Source organism: Ceratotherium simum, chromosome 20 (genome assembly GCF_057802395.1).
Source record: "Ceratotherium simum simum isolate JZ-2026a chromosome 20, ASM5780239v1, whole genome shotgun sequence".
NCBI lineage: Eukaryota > Metazoa > Chordata > Mammalia > Perissodactyla > Rhinocerotidae > Ceratotherium > Ceratotherium simum.
In genome coordinates, this window is record NC_141919.1 from 23,734,975 (window position 1) to 23,755,308 (window position 20,334).

General features: G+C 40.8%; 1 protein-coding gene across 8 annotated transcripts in view; it reads left to right on the top strand.

The window, feature by feature from the left end:
* SMARCA2 (SWI/SNF related BAF chromatin remodeling complex subunit ATPase 2) overlaps positions 1-20,334 on the top strand; it is a 181,684-nt gene that overhangs the window by 81,774 nt on the left and 79,576 nt on the right. For all 8 annotated transcript variants that reach the window (XM_087444534.1, XM_087444531.1, XM_087444530.1 and 5 more), the window contains 5 exons: positions 4,692-4,799; positions 5,402-5,488; positions 9,070-9,116; positions 11,438-11,604; positions 16,431-16,594. In XM_087444534.1, the coding sequence (XP_087300660.1) occupies positions 4,692-4,799; positions 5,402-5,488; positions 9,070-9,116; positions 11,438-11,604; positions 16,431-16,594 (573 nt within the window). The remainder of the gene's footprint in view (positions 1-4,691; positions 4,800-5,401; positions 5,489-9,069; positions 9,117-11,437; positions 11,605-16,430; positions 16,595-20,334) is intronic.

Here is a 20,334-nt window from a genome sequence, read left to right on the forward strand (position 1 = left end):
AGTATAGCTAGCTGGAGTGATCTCAGGAACCTGTATGTCCTCAGATGAAAGTAAAGCAGGCATAGAAGGGCCACAGTGTGATAAATACAGCTGTACTGCATAGAGAAGCTAGTTTTGATGAATGGGTCTTTAATAAAAATTATTTTTAATTAATGAGTATTTAATAATTCAGTGAGTTGAATGAAATGCCTAATGAGCAAGGGTATATACTGGCCCCACCTCCCCCAATACCACCACCACCAAGCTACTGGCATAAAGTCTGTCCCTTATATTCAGGAAAGAATGGCAATTCATAGAAAAGGGATTACATAAAACCTAATGTAAGCTAAGTAAAAATAGATTTTTTAGATATAGCTCCCATTTGAAGTTGTCTGTGCTCACTTTCCTTTGTTAATTTATATAATCAAGAACCAACTGTACTTTTGCAGTTGGCTGTATATATCTTGATGTCTAAATATGCCAAAATATGTATATACTGTCTGAGGATTAACTAGAGGTTGACCTACCTAAAGTGGATCCTGATTTTGATATAATCTGTGTAAAACAACAAAAAAGCTTTGTTTAGATGGGCAACTTGTATATTCATTGTATAAAAATTTGGAATCCTTGATATAATTAATCATTACTTTGTTCTTCTCTCATGCCAAAGATTCTAGAACCTGAGACTTTCATAAATTTAATCTTATTGTTTGGAAATCTCAATTCACAAAGTGGTAATATATCACACACAGTAGTCTAGGTATATTGTTGCAGTAATACATCCTTTTGGAAGGGAAATTATAAGTGAAGAATAGTATTCAGGCAGAAACTATGAATAAAGCTTGAATACTTCTACAGGGTTATATGGGAGGAGAGTCTGGGCCCATATAATCACCTGATTTGGCTCCTTGAAGGAACCAGTTTGATCATTTACTAACACAGGAATTCTAAGGAGATAATTATCATGTACATGAGATTGGCACCTCAGTTTTACATATAATTTGAACAAAAATAGCCCCAGTGGCTCTCATAAGTCTAACTTGTTGGGAGAATCATCCCTATTAAAGAGTCAGAGATTTCATTTCCCACAGCACCAGCATATTTTGAGGGACTTTCAAATTCATGCTCTAATCAGGTGCCATCACATTTTTTAGGGGTGAACTCAAGCCCAACAGAGTTGAAGATGCGGTCCTTATTAGAGACACTTCTCTTGCGTCGCCACTGTCAGTCTGCGTGTCTACGTTAGGCTTGTTGGTCTGTCCTTTCCTCAATACGTAGCTCTGATTGCTTGCCTGTGCACTGTGCTGTGCTCAGGCCGGGGTGGATGGTGCAGGAGCTAAGCCAGAAATAGGAGGCGTGGTGTGAGGGGTCAACAGCCTCAGTGTGGAGATGAAGTTTACTCACACTGAGCAAAGTCATAACCGTGAACGGCAACATCATCCAACACTCCCTCAGGATGAGTGATCCGGGCATGTAAGCACTTTAGGGCGGGGGATCTCCAGAGCCCACACTCTGGTGTATGTGTGTGTAGAGGGGGGAGGGTGCTTACTAGTAATCCATTGAGGTGCAGAAAGAAGAGTTTAGACTTCCATTTATATTAATTTTTCTCTTAAAAATAAAAAAAATTAAATATTATTGATATTTAATGTACAGATTGACACTGGTACCCACGTGGTATGTATGCACTTTGGAAAGTCAATCACATGCCTCGGTTAGACTGTGTAGGTTATCCCAGGGGGAGTGCGTGAGGGTTGGGGGGGAGCACCACCACCTGAGCATTGGTCAGTCGGTTCACCCTCATAGCCTGGTTCATTCACTTTCTGCCTGTTGTGAGGCATTGTGGCTTTCCCTGAACCCAGGATTTAGGATGATCTGATTTTACCTAAACTAACATCCCCGGGCCCCAGAATGGACAAAGGGCTTAAAAAGATTCTGAAAGGGGCCAGCCTGGTGGCATAGTGGTTAAGTTCACACATTCTGCTTTGGCGGCCTGGGGTTCACGGTTTCGGATCTTGGGTGTGGACCGGCATACCATTCATCAAGCCATGTTGTGGCGGTGACCCACTTACAAAATAAAGGAAGACTGGCACAGATGTTAGCTCAGGGACCATCTTTCTCAAGCAACAAGAGGAAGATTGGCAACAGATGTTAGCTCAGAGCCAATCTTCCTCACCCAAAAAAAGAAAAAAAAAAAGTATTGCAGGATGAAAACAAGATGAATAATATAAGGCTAGTGAATCATGGGAAAAAGGCAGTCCTGCTATGTCTAGTGTGGGTTTTCATCAGCCATATTATAGGGTAATCAAGCTGGAATTGGCCAAGATAATTAGATGTCATCAAATCGGCCCCTTGAAATATGGATATAAGTCAGTTATCCTTAACATTGTCCCATGGCCTAAAAATAACTTAATGAGACATTAATGTTAGCACATGCATATAATTCATAAATAAATACATGGACATGTATGATAGGAGAATGCCATCAGAAGATTGACTTTGGGAAATTGACTTTGGCTGATATGGTGATTAGGGAAGATCTTCAAAAGACCCCTCAAGATAGAGTAGGATTTAGAAAGGAGGCACTAAGACTAAGGACCCCTGCCCCACCAGGCCTGGAGAAAAGTACAAAACAAACACAATAGCTTGGAGTTGTTTGGGAAGATACAGAGGGCAAACAAAAATATGGTTGTGAAGATCATGATGGTGATCTTGATCCTGAGCATCAAAGCAGCTTCTGGTCTCCCCTGATGGTACGAGGGAGAAGGGTTAGGGGGTCCTCCCGTTCCTAGCCGGCCATGGGATCCTTGGGATGAGCTCGCCTCTCTGCTGACTTGACCCCTGGGGGCATGTTTGGCATCCCCGTCTGCATGGTATCATCATGTGGGCCTCCTGCATCCCAAACTCCCTCACCTCAGTGCTTCACCGTAGCTCACTGACAGAAGTGGGCTGAGGGTTCTGACCCTCATTCTGGATCTGCCATCCCCCAATGCACTTAAAAACAAGCATCAGCTCTCTCTTCCACATTGAGGAAGGTGTGAACAAGCTGGCTGGCAGGGAGGCCTGGGTGAAGGTAAACATCAGGGCAGAACTGGGAAGCCTGACCATCTCCTTGGTCATCCTTAGCAGAGAGCTTAAAAGAGTGGATCTGTTTCAGTCCTAACTGTACCATTAAATAGCTGCAGCATTTTGAACTAGTTTTTTTGCGTGTGTGTGAGGAAGACCAGCCCTGAGCTAACTTCTGTTGCCAATCCTCCTCTTTTTGCTGAGGAAAATTGGCCCTGGGCTAACACCTGTGCCCATCTTCCTCTACTCTATATGTGGGACACCTGTCACAGCATGGCTTGACAGGTGGTGCATATGTCCGTGCCCAAGATCCGAACCTGCAAGCCCCATGCAAAAGTGCTTTATGTGCCTTCTCTCATTTAACCACAGGAGAGTTAACAGCTCTTGAAAAAGTCAGAGTACTTTAAAAATATGACATGATCAACTATCTAAAACACAAAACCTGTATTAAGTGCATTCTTATTTACTGAACTTGGAGGGTTTTTTTCCTCACTAGCCAAGGTCATTAAAAACTAAAACAAGTTAATGGAAGGTCACTTGCTTTCCTTAACTTTTCTGCAGAAGAGCCCTTCTTTCTCTAATCCATGTGGTGCACCAAAAGTGCCAAAAGACTATTAATTCCGGTTCCATCTGGCCTGACAGTTTCCTTCTAAAGCAACAATTGAATGAATATTCAACTTCTCTTCATCTGTGACCTCCTCGCCCTGGCCTTCAGAGCTGAAAATAACCTGATCATTTTTAATCAGTTTATTAAACATTGGGCAGCTTGCTGATTTACTTTTAATCACATTCTGCAGATTTCGAGGCATTAACCCGACGTTTATTATGAATATTGCACATTTGTATTCCGGGGATTTTTTAATAAAAAAAACAATAATAGGAAATAATCAAGGCAGATTTTGGCATTAGGAGCATACTAGAAGTATCGCAGGTGTGTGCTAAACCACAGGCACGTGAATTCCCTTTTACTGTTTAAAATTGGATTTTTGCAGTATTTCAGATAGAAGCACATGAGGCCTTGCCTTCTTTAGGGTGATCATAAAGTTGAATCCAGTTGTGGATTCATTCTTCTTCTCGACTTATTGTCCTCTCTAGGTAGTATCCTCTCATCTCTGAAAAGCAGAGGTTAATGATAGTCATCCTAGGGATGTTATAAATCTCATTTTAGGACTAGTATTGGGGGTAGCCACATATGACCATTTAAAAAATATTTTACAAAGAAAATCGTAGGATATTGGCTAATCACTGTTTTTCCTAAAACTGTTCTGTTCGTATGAAAGGGGGTATAGTTGGGAAGGAGAGGAAATATTAAAAATATACTTTATATTGAACGTCTTTGAATTTGAATAGTTTTCAAGCCACTCTCTCTCTCAAATATGGAACAAGTCAACAAATTTCAGAAAACATGACCCCAGCCTCAATTACTCAAAACATTTTGAAGGTCCCTCCATTGTAATGGTACCTTTAGCAATGATGACGGTGGTCTCTTCCACCACCTCCATCCCATCCCCCATTCCATGGATCCAAGTGGAGAAACAGAGGTAGCTTCATGATTCTACATGTGCCACCAACAGCCATGTCTCAACAGTCTTCTTAGAAAGGCATCTGCTCTCTCCTGCTCTTACCTACTTACTCTTCTTTTTTCCCAGGTTGAATATGTGATCAAGTGTGACATGTCAGCTCTGCAGAAGATTCTGTATCGCCATATGCAAGCCAAAGGAATTCTCCTCACAGATGGTTCTGAGAAAGATAAGAAGGTGCGTTGTGGAACATGATGCAACTCAAGGTGCCATTGTGTGTCATCTCATGGCCATGACATTGAACACTCCCAGGAAGCTTCCCTACTAATGCTGATTTGTTAAAGCAAATTACTGGACCTTTTTTGTAGCTACTGTAGCTGCCAAAGGAAATCTCTTAGCCTCTTAACTGCAAACTGCATTGGAGCAGGAAGAAAGAAGGAGTTTGTTCATATCACCAAAATAGTTAGCTCTACTCTTGTCAATTCTTCAGAAAAATATTCCACCTAAATTTGGGGTGGCATTGTAGAAGGTTTTAAAATCCAGTTTCACTCCCTGGGCATCTTTTCTGTGCTTCTGTCTTCCCAGAATCCTAGGGAATAGACAGTCATGTCACAAAGCCATCAATTTGACATAATTCCTTCCTGTAGGATAAGTTAGTCACAAGAAGGATGTTATATCTAACTCAGAACTGCTATGTAATAGGAGGAACTTTGGATCACAAGATGTTTAGGTTACTGAGAAGATCTTGGCCCTTTCTATAGAAGCCTACTTTTTGAAAATTGGAAATATCTGATCAATTAATAATTTGTCCTATTTTGACTCTCTCTACTTGTTCTTAGGGAAAAGGAGGTGCTAAGACACTTATGAACACTATCATGCAGTTGAGAAAAATCTGCAATCACCCATATATGTTTCAGCACATTGAGGTAAGTCTGCGTTCTTTGATTTGATCCTGATCTTGATTGCACTATTCCTACTAATACTACTTAAAAACAAACAAACAAACAAAAACAGGGTTAAAACATGTGTGCAAGTTGAAATGATGTGGTCTGATAGCTCAGTGAGCAAAATTAACAAACATGAATTTTCTGGTTATGGATTCTCATTGGCACCAAGTGCTGAGCATCTGAAATTTTATAACCAGGAGTTTAAAGCAGTGGGAATATGTTGTAAGCTATGGCTCATTATGTGGGGTTGGGTAAGTACTGTGAATTGCCTTGTTATGGCAGGAGCTCTGAAATTGAAGATAATGATAAATGCATCCAGCTTCCTCAGAAGGATGCTGTGAAAAATATTAATGTATTTATACCTGTTGAAGAGAAAGATGTTCTTGAAATATTTTCTCCGTAAAAGTCACTGACTGTAGACTGTTACTTAGGTTTGTATTTTTCCTTTCTGGCTTCTGTCACAACGACGTAAACCCAGGCTTTTATCCTGATGTTCTGGTCTCTAGAAAGCTATTTTTAGGGGAGAGGACATTTTCTGCCCTGTTCAGTACATGTGAACGAGTTTCCTAAATTGACAGGATCTCACCCCAGTAGGAGCAATTGACTTGAGCAGGAAGGAAAAGGAGCGCCAACTATAGTCTCCGTTTTTCACTGTTGCTGCTGATGCATGTGGTCCTGGTGGCGAGTATTTGCCAGCGTTGTGCCTGTCTTCCACGGCACATGAGCAGGAGGCATGGGGCAAGTCACTGCTCCTGTGCCTGCACCAGTTTAAGAAAATAAATAAATAGAAGGTTCTGGCAAATTAAAATTTAATAATCACAGTATCAAAATTGAGTTGAAATATTCCTGACTTTGGAGATTCCTTTTTTCTCCCCTATTTTTGGTAATCATGTTGTTAGGTAAGAGTATTGCACACCCTCTCCCTATGTTGAGTCCTCTCCCAACTGTGGTGGGGAATTTGAAAGACTCCTGACACTGCTGTTGCCTTCAAGTCTATAGGGCAGAGTATTTATAGACTAAAAAGCCCTAGATCTAAGTAAAATGACAACAGCAACAACACTAAAAAAAAAAAGAGTCTATATTCCAGGCCACTTTGCAACTGTGACCTGGTGTAAGCCACTCAGTGTCTCCAGACTTCCGTGTACTTGACTTGTCATCAGATGGTAACAGATTGTAGGACTGGTAGGAGGATAAACTTAAAAAAAAATAATATTCAAAGCATCTTGTAAACTATAACATGTTAAATGGATGTCAGGTATCAGTGAATTAGTGGGGGGGTGTATGTTGGGCTGCGGGAGCCAAAAAAAAGTCTAATGATGAAAATGATTGGAGTCATGTCAGGTTAGCCTGTCACTGATCATCCCATTTTTCCTGAAAACAATTTTAAGATATTTACTAATAGTGCTATATAGAAGAGTTTGAGGACTTAGAAATTACGAAAATTGTCAATCTTACTTCATTTTGGTTATCATACAAAAATTAACCTTTGGAATATGCTAGGCCACGTCAGGAAGGACGATGACGTCTTCTATCCTCAAGCTTCCCTCTGGAGCACAGGCTTCTCTCTGGAGCACCGAGTGGGGAGGGTGGGATTGTACAGGAGCTAAGTTTAAGTAATGTGTCCCCTACTGCCTGCATGTTTACATTTTAAGTAGCAGTCAGTAGAAAGACAGACTTTGATTTGCAAATCTTTTTTTTTTTTTGTGAGGAAGATCAGCCCTGAGCTAACATCCACGCTAATCCTCCTCTTTTTGCTGAGGAAGACCGGCTCTGAGCTAACATCTATTGCCAATCCTCCTCCTTTTTTTTTTGTTTTTCCCCAAAGCCCCAGTAGGTAGTTGTATGTCATAGTTGCACATCCTTCTAGTTGCTATATGTGGGACGCGGCCTCAGCATGGCTGGAGAAGTGGTGCGTCGGTGCACGCCCGGGATCCAAACCCGGGCCGCCAGTAGCGGCAGAGCGCGCACACTTAATCGCTAAGCCACGGGGCCAGCCCGATTTGCAAATCTTTTAACATAAAAAACTTGCAGGAGCATATTCCTAGAAATGAGACTCACAGTCACTGGCAAACGTATTACAGCCATGGATCAGAGATGGGTTTGCCTTTTGCCTTTGTCTCTGTTTACTTACGCAGCCTGTGTTCATGCCAAATTGTACCAGAGGCCCAGTGTCTCAGTTGGGCTCACTGCTTCCCCAGGGACCTTCAAACCAGAGAAATGAAAAATGTGTTTTTAAAATGATGCTGATACCTAATCTTATCTCCGTCCACTGCCACATACCATCTCTGTGGTGTTTACAGCCCTGCTTAGAGATAGGGATGGAGCCCGAAGATCTTGTAAGGAACAGCCGCCTGTGGAGAGAGAAGGCGTGGCTCTTGGAGTCAGAGTGGGGTTTTTGGCTGTTGTCCATTGGCATTAATTTTGCTGGCAGGGCAGTATTCCGAGGGCCTGGGGCCTACCATACACGATGAGCATATTTGAGAGGAGAGCCCCAAGGGAAAGTGCTGGTCCCCTTGGAGGAAAAGCTTCGGTGATCGGGAAAGGAAGGGAAACAGAAAAGGGAGACAGCTGGTGGTGACTGTGAAAGTGTGACGTGCTCTCCTTCACCACAGATGGTCTCCCTTTCCGTGAAGTAGGAATGGGAAAATCACACGGAGAACAGGGATTTATTTCTTCCCCAGAATCAGTGAGGAGAGGATTATGTGATTAAGTTCTGTGTTTTAAAAGTGGAAGCCAGGGCCTGCCAGTTGCACAATGGTTTTAAGTGCGTGCACTCAGCCTCAGTGGCCTGGGGTTCGCAGGTTTGGATCCCGGGGGCAGACCCATGCACTGCTTGTCAAGCCATGCTGTGGCGGCGTCCCATATAAAGTGGAGGAAGATGGGCATGGATGTTAGCCCAGGGCCGATTTTCATCAGCAAAAAGAGGAGGATTGGCGTCAGATGTTAGCTCAGGGCTGATCTTCCTCACAAAAAAAAAAAAAAAACAAGTGGAAGCCAGACACCTGAGGGAGAGGTGTACATTAAGGGTCTTATTTGTAACAGAGAAAAACACAGTATGGAGTAATGTTAGGATTTCAATAAACTAAGATTTACAATATAGTATATATCACCATTTCTTTTACTGTTAAATATTTCCTCAGTGTATTTGTGTGTCCCTGTTCATCCTGATTTGCTTATGTTAAGCTCTTCCTCTAGTCTAGACTATAAGCTCCTTGGGGGTAGATACTTCAGGTGTTTCTGGATCCCCAGTACCTGCTGACCTCAGCTCTGGGCCAGTAGATGCTTAATCACTGTTTGATGAGTGAACTAACCCTATCATCTCAGTATGAGCATCTAGAGACTTGCAGAAACTCAGAGGATACATTTCTGACGGAACAAAAGTCTGAATTCAAAGACATTGAGTTTCTGGTTCATCCTATAACAAGTATTTCCTTACTTATTTATTATTTTGTTTAACTCTACTCTAGAAATAGAGAGGATGACTTCATTAGAAGAGTAATCATTAAGTTAGTAATTACATGTCTTTTTTTTAAAATCATTTTCTTCTCTCTCTTTTAAAGGAATCCTTTGCTGAACACCTGGGCTATTCAAATGGGGTCATCAATGGGTAAATCTTAAAATTTTTTTTCTTCCAAAAAAAGTTTGTTGGTGCTACCTAAACATTTCTCTCTATAGTGTTTACTATCACACAAATACATATGCCAGTCTCCTCAGCCTTCCTCTCTCCTCAGCAGAGGGTACAAAAGTTGTTACCAAAATGGTACCAGCATTCTGTTTTACTTTCCTAGCGTAAATTACTACCTGCCTTGAGCAAGTGGCTATCAAAGGACATAGATCTCATTTAATAGACTTAATAGTACCCTAGTGTTCTAAAAATGTTGTCAAAGCTTCAAAAGATTGTTACTTATAACCAATAGTGTAGCTTGGGCTCAAAGAAAATTTAACATAGTAAATTTCAAGTTGATATTTAACATCAATGTGCGTGAGAGGAAATGTCCCATCTGCTATAAATATGTATGACTTGACAGTCATTTGTTGGAGTGTGGTCTGTATAAGAAACGTTTTTCATCAGCAATGGACATTGAAGAGAATCATGCCTTGCGACAAGAACAAAAAAGAACCTTGCATTAACAGAAAGTCTGTTTTGCTTGTTGTGCACCAGGGAAAATTTATTATTAGGATGTAGGGGTCACTCTTGGATTCCAAGGGCAGACTGTGTCACTGGGCTAAGAACCAGCAATTGGAACCCATCCACAACCAGTGCCACCAGGCTCTCCTGCCTCTCCATGCCTGCTTTTCCTCTGGGTCCCGTGGTCACTCCTGGTGCCATCAGGTTGGCCAGAGATGCGTATTAAACACATGGCCACAGGGGGTGTTTGGAGGACAGTTCTCGGAGCAGGAGATGGACGTTGGGAAAACATACACTTGAAAGTGTGTCTGGTAGAGATAACACACACTGTGTCATACAATCAGCTCCCAAGTGATGCACTTCAGTGTTATGGATGGCATGTGCACTGGTGAGTTTTCCCAATAATATCAACCCTACAATTAAGTTTTAATAATATAACACACTCTTGTTGATAAAAGAGAAAAGCAGTTTATTCTGGAGGAAAAAAGGCCCTACTTTAGCTCACTGACACTCTTCTCCATCTGACAGCAGTACACACTACCATCATATTTTTGACTTGACCTACCAGGACTCATATCCTCTCCCCAAGACATTCTTACACAGTGTACATGGCGATCTTTTAAAAAGATATGTCAGATCTCGTCACTCCCTTGTTTAAAACCCATCAATGGCTTTCCATTGCACTTAAAACATTCAGTGTGGCTAATAGAGCCCTAAGGGATCTGTCTCCACTCCCAACCTCTACCTATCTGCTCTTGTCTCCTAGTATCTCCCTCACTATGTTTAAGACACATCCCAATTTTTCAATTCCTCCCACTCACCAGGCTCTTTTACTTCTCAGGGCCTTTGCACATACTCTTTCCACTTCCTGGAATCTCCTCTCCACTCCCAAGCCCACATTCTTCACCTGGCTGCCTTCTGCTCATGATTTCAGGTTTTAGCAAAACTGTTACCTCTCCAGTGAGGTAACCCCTGACACGCTAAACCAATGGCTGGCAAGTTTTTTCCTGTAAAGGGCCAGATCTCAAATAGTTTCACCTTCGCAGGCCAAAAAGTCTCTGTTGCGCTTACTCAACTTGGCCACTGTAGTGTGAAAGCAGCCATAGACAAAACTCATAGAAATGAGCGAGCATGGCTGTGTTCCAATAAAACCTTATTTACAAAAATGGGCAGCAAGCCAGGGCCGAAGTGAGCCAGACTTCACTCTAATCTAAAGAAGATGTCACATGTCGCTGTGAGTTTTCTCATAGCAACTTGCTATTTTTCTTTGTAGTACTTAGCACAATTTGTAATTACCCGTTTTGAAGGCAGGGATTCTGTCTTGCTCATGGCTATACATAAGCCTAGCGTTGTGCCTGGCCATAGTAGATGCCCACTAAGTATTTGAATGAATCTTAAGTGCCCCAAATTAGTAATTTTATACACTTAATAAGGAGAGATTTAAAGAAATACAACATATACATGTATATGTGTGTATGAGAGAGAGAGAGAAAGAAAGAGAGAGAGAGAATTAAGACATAGATAAGGAGTATTAGGAACACGAAAAGGTTTCCTTTTCTTTCTAGAATCTGTCATCATACCTAGCATATATAATGCACTCTTTAATGGCTTTGCATGAATATATATTTTTTTCCATTAAATATTCTCATTTCTTTGGAGTGGCTATTCATTCATTCATTCCACAGTTATTTATTGAATGTTTACTATGCACAAGGCACCATATGAAAAGCAGAGCTATGCTGGATCCTTTGAGAAGACAGCAGTAATACTGTCTTCTTGTTTTGCATTTTTGGGTTCAGGGCTGAGCTGTATCGGGCCTCAGGAAAGTTTGAGCTACTTGATCGTATTCTGCCCAAATTGAGAGCGACTAATCACCGCGTGCTGCTTTTCTGCCAGATGACGTCTCTCATGACCATCATGGAGGACTACTTTGCCTTCCGGAACTTCCTCTACCTGCGACTCGATGGTGAGTATGGAAGGAACCAAGCTCGGAAGCTGCACGACTGAGAGGGCGGGGGTCTTGGGCGCTGAGATCCAACCTCAGCCGACAAGGAGGGGTGAAATGTTGAAGAATTAACCCGCAGGGTGGGGTGCAGCTCCTCTAGGTAGCAGTTTTTATATCCTCAGGCTTAAAATAAGCTGAAATCATTTGCCGCAGCTGTTTATCCCACATACAAGCCAATACAAGTGGACTTCGAGTCATTTATAAGTACCAGAATTAAACTAAACTAAGATAAAATTTAAAAACCCTTCTTGCTCTTAGGATTGTCTGTTACTTATGCACCATATAGAATATTTTGATAAGCCTTTAGCTTTTTCTGTTAAGGCATATATGAGAGGATAAAGGCTATGTCTCTGTTCTTCAGTAACAATATAGTAGTTCATTTAAGATAATATTTAATTTTCATTATAGCTTCTCTCTTTTTCTAAAGAGAACATATCTGCATGTTACATTAAGAGACAGGGCTTCATTGTTTCCTGGATTTTGAAAACTGTGTAAATTATTTGCCTGATTTTAAGAGTGATACTTAAATACCATGTCAGAAAAAATTAGTAAAAAAATGTGAATGGAAGAAAATTTGAATTGAAGGATACTTCCTAAAGCACTGTATGGTTTGGATACCAGCCCTAATATTTTAGAGATTAAAGATACTATAGCTGGGATAACACTTTCAAAGAGTGGTAAGTAGGAATAGGAGCTAATTTTAGCCAGGATGGTGTTGAACACTGGATCTGGAAGAGTGCAGTATTACTAATCCCAATTTTTGTCTAATGCAGTATTCAAGTTATTGTTCAATGGGAAATTTAAAGTTTATGCTCCATTAAAAAGTTTTGTTTTATTTTCAGTCCAACTTTTTTTCATTAATCCCTTTTGCCATTAATTAGATATAATGGATATATACCAACCTCGGACTTGCCATACCTTCTCTGACTTGAGTTTTGAAGTGAATTCTCTTTATGGTCTACCTCTTATTATTATTATTTTTAATATTATTATTTTTAAATTAACTATACCTTCTGACAGACTTGGTTTTTTAAAATCCTTTTACCTCTCCCCTTCAAAGTCACTGAAAACAGATGAATGGTTAAGTAAATGTTAATTTTGAATTCATGACACAGTTATATCATCCACAATGTTCCTCTTTCGGCAGATCTCCTGCATTGTGGCTTGTCCTTTGACCTGATCCTTCCCTCCCTCTCTGGGAGGGGAAAGTTCCAGGGCTCCTTCAACACTAACACTCTTCTTTTAAAGGCAAGCCCTCCTTCAGTGCCGCTCAGGTGAGGGGCAGCCACCCGCAATTTACAGCCCCCCACAGCTGCCCTACGTAGCTATGGTTTACTGCTTTGTGGCGTTTCGTTTTGAATCTCAGCTCTCTGAGGATTGCAGCCTTGCGATATTCGAGTCTGTGAAACTGGCAAGAAGTGATTTCTGTGAAACAAATCCCTCTCATGTTTTCTTGCCAGCTGGAGAGAGTGTCTTTTATAGTCTGTTGTCGCTGTCCTTACTGTTATTAATAATAATAGTCATACAAGCTAACGTGAGTGGAATGCCTGCTCCATGTGGCATTCCAGGCAAGGCACTTCACGTGCATTATTAATTTTCTCAACAGATAAGCTACTCTTATCCCCTTTTACCAAGGTACGAATATATGATCCCCACTGAACAGATGGGAAAACAAAGGTTTAAGAGATGAGTTAACTTGCCAAAGGTTACACGTGGAGCAAATGCTGAGACCAGGTTCTAACTTTGATCTCTCTGATTCCAAATTAGTTTAGAGTCAGTTTTAGCAGATCTAGCGAGGTATAGCCCATCTCTGAAAATGCAGCCTGCTTCCCTAGCCACAGCATTTTAAGAACGATTTTGAACTTAGTCAAAACTTTTTAATTGATTGAATTAATTGTTAACGACCAGGCACGAGATGTAAAGTGTTACAGATGGAATTGAGATGGCTCTACAGGCTTTGAGACAGCAGCCATTTGGTTTGAGGTTGAAAAGAATTGATGGGCAAACCATCAATACACACAGGGATAAATGAATACACACAGCTTCCAACTGCACCATCCTCCAGCCACCCCACCTTAACCCAGTTGTTAAAATGACTTCAGATTTTTATCCCCAAAGTTGATGTCTCAGATTGTGGACCTCAGGAAAAAAAACCACTTGATGACAGACAGCTAAGCAGATTTTTTCTGCAGAGATTATAGTTGCATGAATGGATTTAGCTACTATTTCATTATAGTCTTTGTTTTCACTGGAAATGATTTTTGAGTGAGAGCAAGTGGTGGAGTTACATCCCAGGAGACAAAATTTTCCAAAAGCAACTGAAACTGAGTTAAAATTAGTAATCATGAAGGCCTGGCAGTGTGTCCCTTCTGGCAAATTCTGCAATTTTCAACATAGTTGCCCTTGCTATTAATTGTGTTCTTGGTTGTGTTCTGCATCAAAGTCTAAAAGAACATGGAACTGATGCTTATACTGAGCATGTTAAATCCTGTGCCACTTGTAAGGAGCATTTATTCGCCTTCGAATAAACCCTGACATGGTTGAATCTCCCTGAGCGATATCCCAAAGATTACTGACGATCAGCAAAGATGTTGACTTGGGGAACCTTTGACTAATGAAAATGGAAATCCAGAAAATTCTGAACCTTGTAATAATAAACGCCATAACTTTGCATGAAAAGTGATTTAATCATTTTTTTCTGGCTTTAAAAATTTGTCAAGTTCTCAGCTATTTATAAAGTTTAAATCCACAGTAGATATATGGTCAGTCTATTTGCTCAAGGTATTGGTCATAGGGCCTGAAAACTCCTTTGACCAAATAGTTTTGATTTTCCCTTTGTTTTTCAAAAACAAAAAAGTGCTTTATTCTGCACTTAGGGTTATTTCATCTCAAGTAGGCATATCCACTAATTAGTTTTATTTATATCTTAATGCATGTGATCATTAACTTTGATTATTTTCCAGTGGATCAAAACTGAGCGTTGACCCTCAGAGTATATAGAGGCACAGTTTTTGCACTCTGCTGTCAGAAAACAGATATCATTATCTCTGGGAACTCCTTTCCCCATTTGAGAAGCATTTTTTTTGGTTTCTGTGGCTTTTCCTTCAGTTTAAGGCAGAGAGTAAATATGTGAACCATGACTCCATGTGACTAATCATTTTTTTAAAAATCATTGCAGCTGGAAAGATGATGTCGCAAAAAGGTTTCATGATAGAACAGAACATATCTTCCATTAGCCTCAAGAAGAAATAGTTCACCATGATCTCAGAAAGCCCTTCTGAAAATAAAAGGAAGAAGAACTCCAAATGTTTGAAACCTCACTCAACAAAGCACATTTAGTGCCTCTTTCCAAAAACCTGAATTCTTACATTTCCTTGTTGCAGGATTTGGCTGGGTCGCTAAACCTGAAATCTAATTTAGAAAGTAAAATGAGCTCTAAAGAACGTTGCTTCATTAAATGAAGAGAACCCCCAAAGCCCCTCCTTGTTCCTAATCCTCATTTGCTGTATGCAGGGAATTTTTTTTTCCCTCCTCAGGAGGGTACTTATTATTTTTATTAATATGAAAAACCGATCCCCCCATGTTTGGAAACTTGACTCTCATAGTAACTTGATTCCATTAGCTGTAGTCACTTAAATGTTTTAATCCTCTGAAATAAATTGCTGGTATATTTTCCTCCTTAAGAAAAGAATGCCATGTAGAAATAATATTGGTATAGCAGGCAGTTAGGGACTATCATGTAACATGCATATATATTTCCCAACAGCCGAGAGCCTTTTTCACAACTGTGCAGCTGCACTTTTCTGGTGAAATACGTTCAGATGGAATATGGTAGGTTTTTTTTCCCTCCCACAACGCAGTTCATGAAATGGCTGGGTAAATACATTACAAATACGTAGTATGTGATTGAGTGGCTGATTCGGGGTGCAAGTGTGGGTACCTTTGTGCCCTAAATGTGAACATCATACTCTGGGGTTTGATTTTCTCTGCTAATTCACTATTTTGGCATCTCCTCAGATGACATGGAGTGAGCCATTGCCAGGTGTATTACATGCTGCTCTGTTTGGTTTTAGTTGAGCATCCTTTGAACTCAACAGAGCAGAATATCAACATGAGATACAGACTGGGAGATTCCTTTTTTTTTTTTTTTTTTTTGAATTATTGTGGTTTCAAGTCTTACCAACAAGAATAAAAATATTCCATTCACATTTTATGTTTTTACCAGCCAGATCATGCTCAGTAGCAATCCAAATGGTAAAATGTAGCAGAAATCGATTTCCTTTTTGTTTCCATTCTCTTGGCGTAAACAAGTCCTCACTCTAATTCCTGTTGGCAAAGTTGCTTTAAGCCATTATAATAATGTTTTTAGGCACGTGTGTGTGTAGTTAGGCGGATTTTAAAAAATTATTTGGTATTTTAAAGCACAGAAATAAATCCAGAAAATGTTTTCATTAAGTTTTAGGTTAGCATAAGAATGTTATAGAATTTATAAAGTTGCAAAGGTCCCCAGTCAGAAATGTTTAAATTCTTTCAGCATCTTGGAACCATGGGTAGCAGACAAAGTGTTCTGCTTTGATTTGAGAAAAGTTTCTTTCTATCTGTCTATTTTTTTTTTAATTGTAAAATGTTCAAAGTTCCCTTCAAAAGTACGAAAACCTCGGGACATTACCTCACCACTGCTAAGAGGAGTCTGAGTTTATTACTGAAGGAAGCAGGCCTTTTCGTCTCGCTCTGTGCCATTGTCAGACAGGAGTTAATTGGCAAATTTATTTTTTTAATCCCCTCAGGCACCACCAAGTCTGAAGATCGTGCTGCCTTGCTGAAGAAATTCAACGAACCTGGGTCCCAGTATTTCATTTTCTTGCTGAGCACAAGAGCTGGAGGCCTGGGCTTAAATCTTCAGGCGGCCGACACCGTGGTCATCTTCGACAGCGACTGGAATCCCCATCAGGTCTGCATGTCTCTGACTTAGGTGTCCAGGCCTCCCTTCTGGAGAGGAACTAAAAGACAAGCAGTTTCATCCTTCACCTTTATGGGGCAGAGCAAATTTCTAAACGAGCGGACCATTTCTCCAAAGGGGAAATAGCCCAGCACATTGTTATGGCTGTTTTCTTATCTCCTTTGGAGCTTAAATAATGAGATGTCTTACACATGCCTTTGAAGAGCTCACATTTGGGATACAAAAACTTAGTTTCCACTTAGTTTTAACCCCATCTCCTGGATTGGCCACTGAGCAAAGTACGGTGAAGGATAAATCAAAGATGTTCCAAAATGAAAACAGTAACAACCAGAGCTAACATTTATTGGACCCTTACTCTGTGCCAGCCTCTTTATGTGCAATGTTTCATTCAGTTTTCCCAACAACCCTGTGAGGTTGTCAGTATTACTATTTGTATCTTTACAGTCAAGGAAAATCAGTGCCAGGAAGCTTTAAGTAACTTCCCCAAGGTCAATCAATTAGTATGTGATAGTAAGGCTTGTATTCTGTGTGTTCTGTGTAAAATCATCATCAAAAAATATTCTATGGAGCATCTACTACTGAGTTCTTTTAGCCAGGTAAATTTAGAGTTATCCTTTTAAAGGAGTATTTTGATGATTAAAAACCCCCCAATAATGCTATAAACCAATGTTACCGCAATAAAAAAAAAAAACAAAAAAAAACAATAGAATGGGTCCCTTGTGGCGCTGCTTTCCTAAATTACTCTGGGAGGTGGTATGCCTGCCTATAAGATATTGGGTGGGATTACAGTCATCAGGATTTCATTCATATTGGAACAAAAGTGAATTCAAAATAGTAAAAAGGAAAACTAGCTCTCACATAGGACTATGAATTTTATATCTGCTTAACCTGGGCTCCTTGCTACACCTTGGTTTCCTCGGCTGTAAATATGCAAAGTAATACTGTCTCACGGGGTGTTTTGAAGATTGGGTGGAAAGGTTTACAGCAGTTATTTCTGGCAGGAAGTGGGGTTCAGGGGTGCATTAGAATTATGAGGGAGCTTTTATAAAACATACATGCCTGCTTCCCCAATTTTGTGGGTGTTTCCCACCTATATAGACCATATAGACTTCTCTTTACATTTGTAAGCTCCCAGGAGGTTCTGACATAGGTTTCTCACCCTGCCGAGGAGCACTGATGTAAAGAAGAAATCAGTGGTTCTACACCTTTGGGTGGCCACCAGCGTTGGATCACTGCATATGCCCACCAGCCGTTCTCTCTAGGTGAATCCATTAAGATGGAGTTACGATTGAAATTTTCTGACCTTGAAAAGGGTTGGGAGCCACCAGCACAAAGTATATTAGTTCCAAGTCTTCAGGAAATATTTTTATATATCCCGTGTTGCATTCCAGAGCACAAAGTAGAATTCCTATTGATGTGAGAGATCTGCAGTTTTTCTTCTGACCGTTGTGAATTCAGTGTCTGTCCCACAAACATTTGTTGGGTGGCTGTTATGTCAGAGTCTCTGAGCTAGGCTGGGTGTCTGGGGGAGAAATAATTGATTCCTCTCCTCCCAGGGTGCTCAGTGTGGTTGGGTGTTTAGGTTACCCTGCTTGCTACTGCCTAAATCCTCATTGAGAAAAAATAACTTGTCATAGGTGAATGGAGAGCTCACTAGATTTCATCTTCTCAGGGAAACATTTCTACAGCATCTCAGTTGCCCACCTTAATTGGCACAGCGCTGATTCTAAGAGCCAAAGGAAATGCTGGAAATGCTAATGTATCGTGAGAAAGGATGCTTGGACACATGCCTGTCTCTCTTTTTCACACACACACGCGCACTCTCTCTCTCTCTCTCTCGCACACACACACAAACTTTTATGACCGCTGGGTAAAGGTGGAACGCCAGAATCACAGTAAATTGCATGAGCACCAAATAGTTCACTTTTAACTGCATGTGAACTAAAACTTAGGCAACAAACCACAGGACTCCAAATTTCCTCTGGTTTAGTTTACCACACATTCCTCACACTGGGCCATAGGTGGATTCATGTCCACCTGATTTGGTCAGCCAGCCTGACCAGATTTTTCATGTCTGTCACTTAAACATGCCATTAGTTGGGGCAAAATTTTTTTTTTACTTTTGGAAATCAGTGATCTTAGAGTGATATCGCTGAGTACTGACTTTTCGTTTAAAAGGTAAGAGAACTAACTTTTATTAAGCAACAATTCTACCAGATACTATGAGGCACTTGGCATAGCTTGTTTCAGGTAATCCTCAAAATATTTTACACGTAAGGAAACCCATCCATATTGACTTGTCCAGGAGCACAGCCAGAATTCAAACCCATCTCTGTCTGGGCTTGGGTTTGAATCCTAGCTTTGGGCACTTTCTACCCTGGACTCCTGTGTAAATGTTGCATAGCCACAAAATGAAAGTTGTGGAACAATTTTGACCCTGTTGGCGTCAGCATGCCTTGAAAAATTTTTTTTTTCTATAATTATTCTTTATCATTTTGAATCAAAATTAAGGCGTATTGATAAATAGGGGGTTTATTTGACATAGGTTGACAGATTGGAGATAGAATCCTTAAAGTTGCTAATTGGAGGCCCTTAGAGCTAGAAGCAAAGATAGAACATATGAATGTGGAATTAGCAATAAAATCCATTACCAAGACTCTCATTTCCAAACAGCTGATTAGAAACCATGGTTTGGTACTTTTATTTTTAACGCATGGAGCTGGAGCTGTATTGTTATTACAGAATGTGTTGTTTGTGCTGTTGAGTCAATTCTGACTCCTAGCAACTCTGTGGACAGCGGAGCAGAACTCTGCCCAATCTTTTTGCACCATCCACTCACCTTCCTGTGCTTATATCAGACAGTGCTCTGCTGCTATTCATAGGGTTTTCATGGCCATTTTTTTTCAGAAGTGAGTGGCCAGGTCCTTTTTCCTAGTCTGTCTTAGTCTGGAAGCTCCGCTGAAACCTGTCCACCCTGGGTGACGCTGCTGGTATTTGCAACATGGGTGGTATAGCTTTCAGCATCACAGCAACAGGCAGCCACCAGAGTGTGACAAGTGACAGACAGTGGTGTGGTTCCCTGAGCTGGAACACAAACCCGGTGAGAGCGCCAAATCTTAACCACTAGACCACCAGGGCTGGCTGTTGCAGCATCGTCAACCACACAGTTACCTTGGAGGCCCTCTTCTCAGGCTGTGTTCTTGTCTTCAGATATAGTCACACCTACATCAGTGTGATGAAGTCTCAGACCACTGAGACCTCAGAAATACTGAATCGTTCATTTAATAATTACAGCACTTATTTCTTTGTCACAAATCCCACCCCCCATTTTGGCTTAGGGGCTCGCACACCTACATTGCATAAACTTCTTCAGCCTAGAAATATTAATTTTTGCTACTTTCCAAATAGATAGATGGTCTTAAACACACACAAAAATATCACTGCTGCCACCACCTCCCAAAAAACAAACAAAACTAATTGCAACAAGCTCCCGCGGGTTCAAGACCTCATTGCCCCGTTTGTAGATGACCCATGCCCTCTGCTTCCTCACCTGCCATATTCTGCTGCCCCTGTATCTTAGTGTGGCTGTAGTTTATCAGCATCTTCTGGGACAGGAGTCAGCACACTCCGACCCACAGGCTGAGTCTGGCCCGTCACCTGTGTTTGTATGACCTGCGAGAAAAGAATGGTTTTCACAGTTTTAAGTCTAAAATGTAAAATTGGGGGAAAAA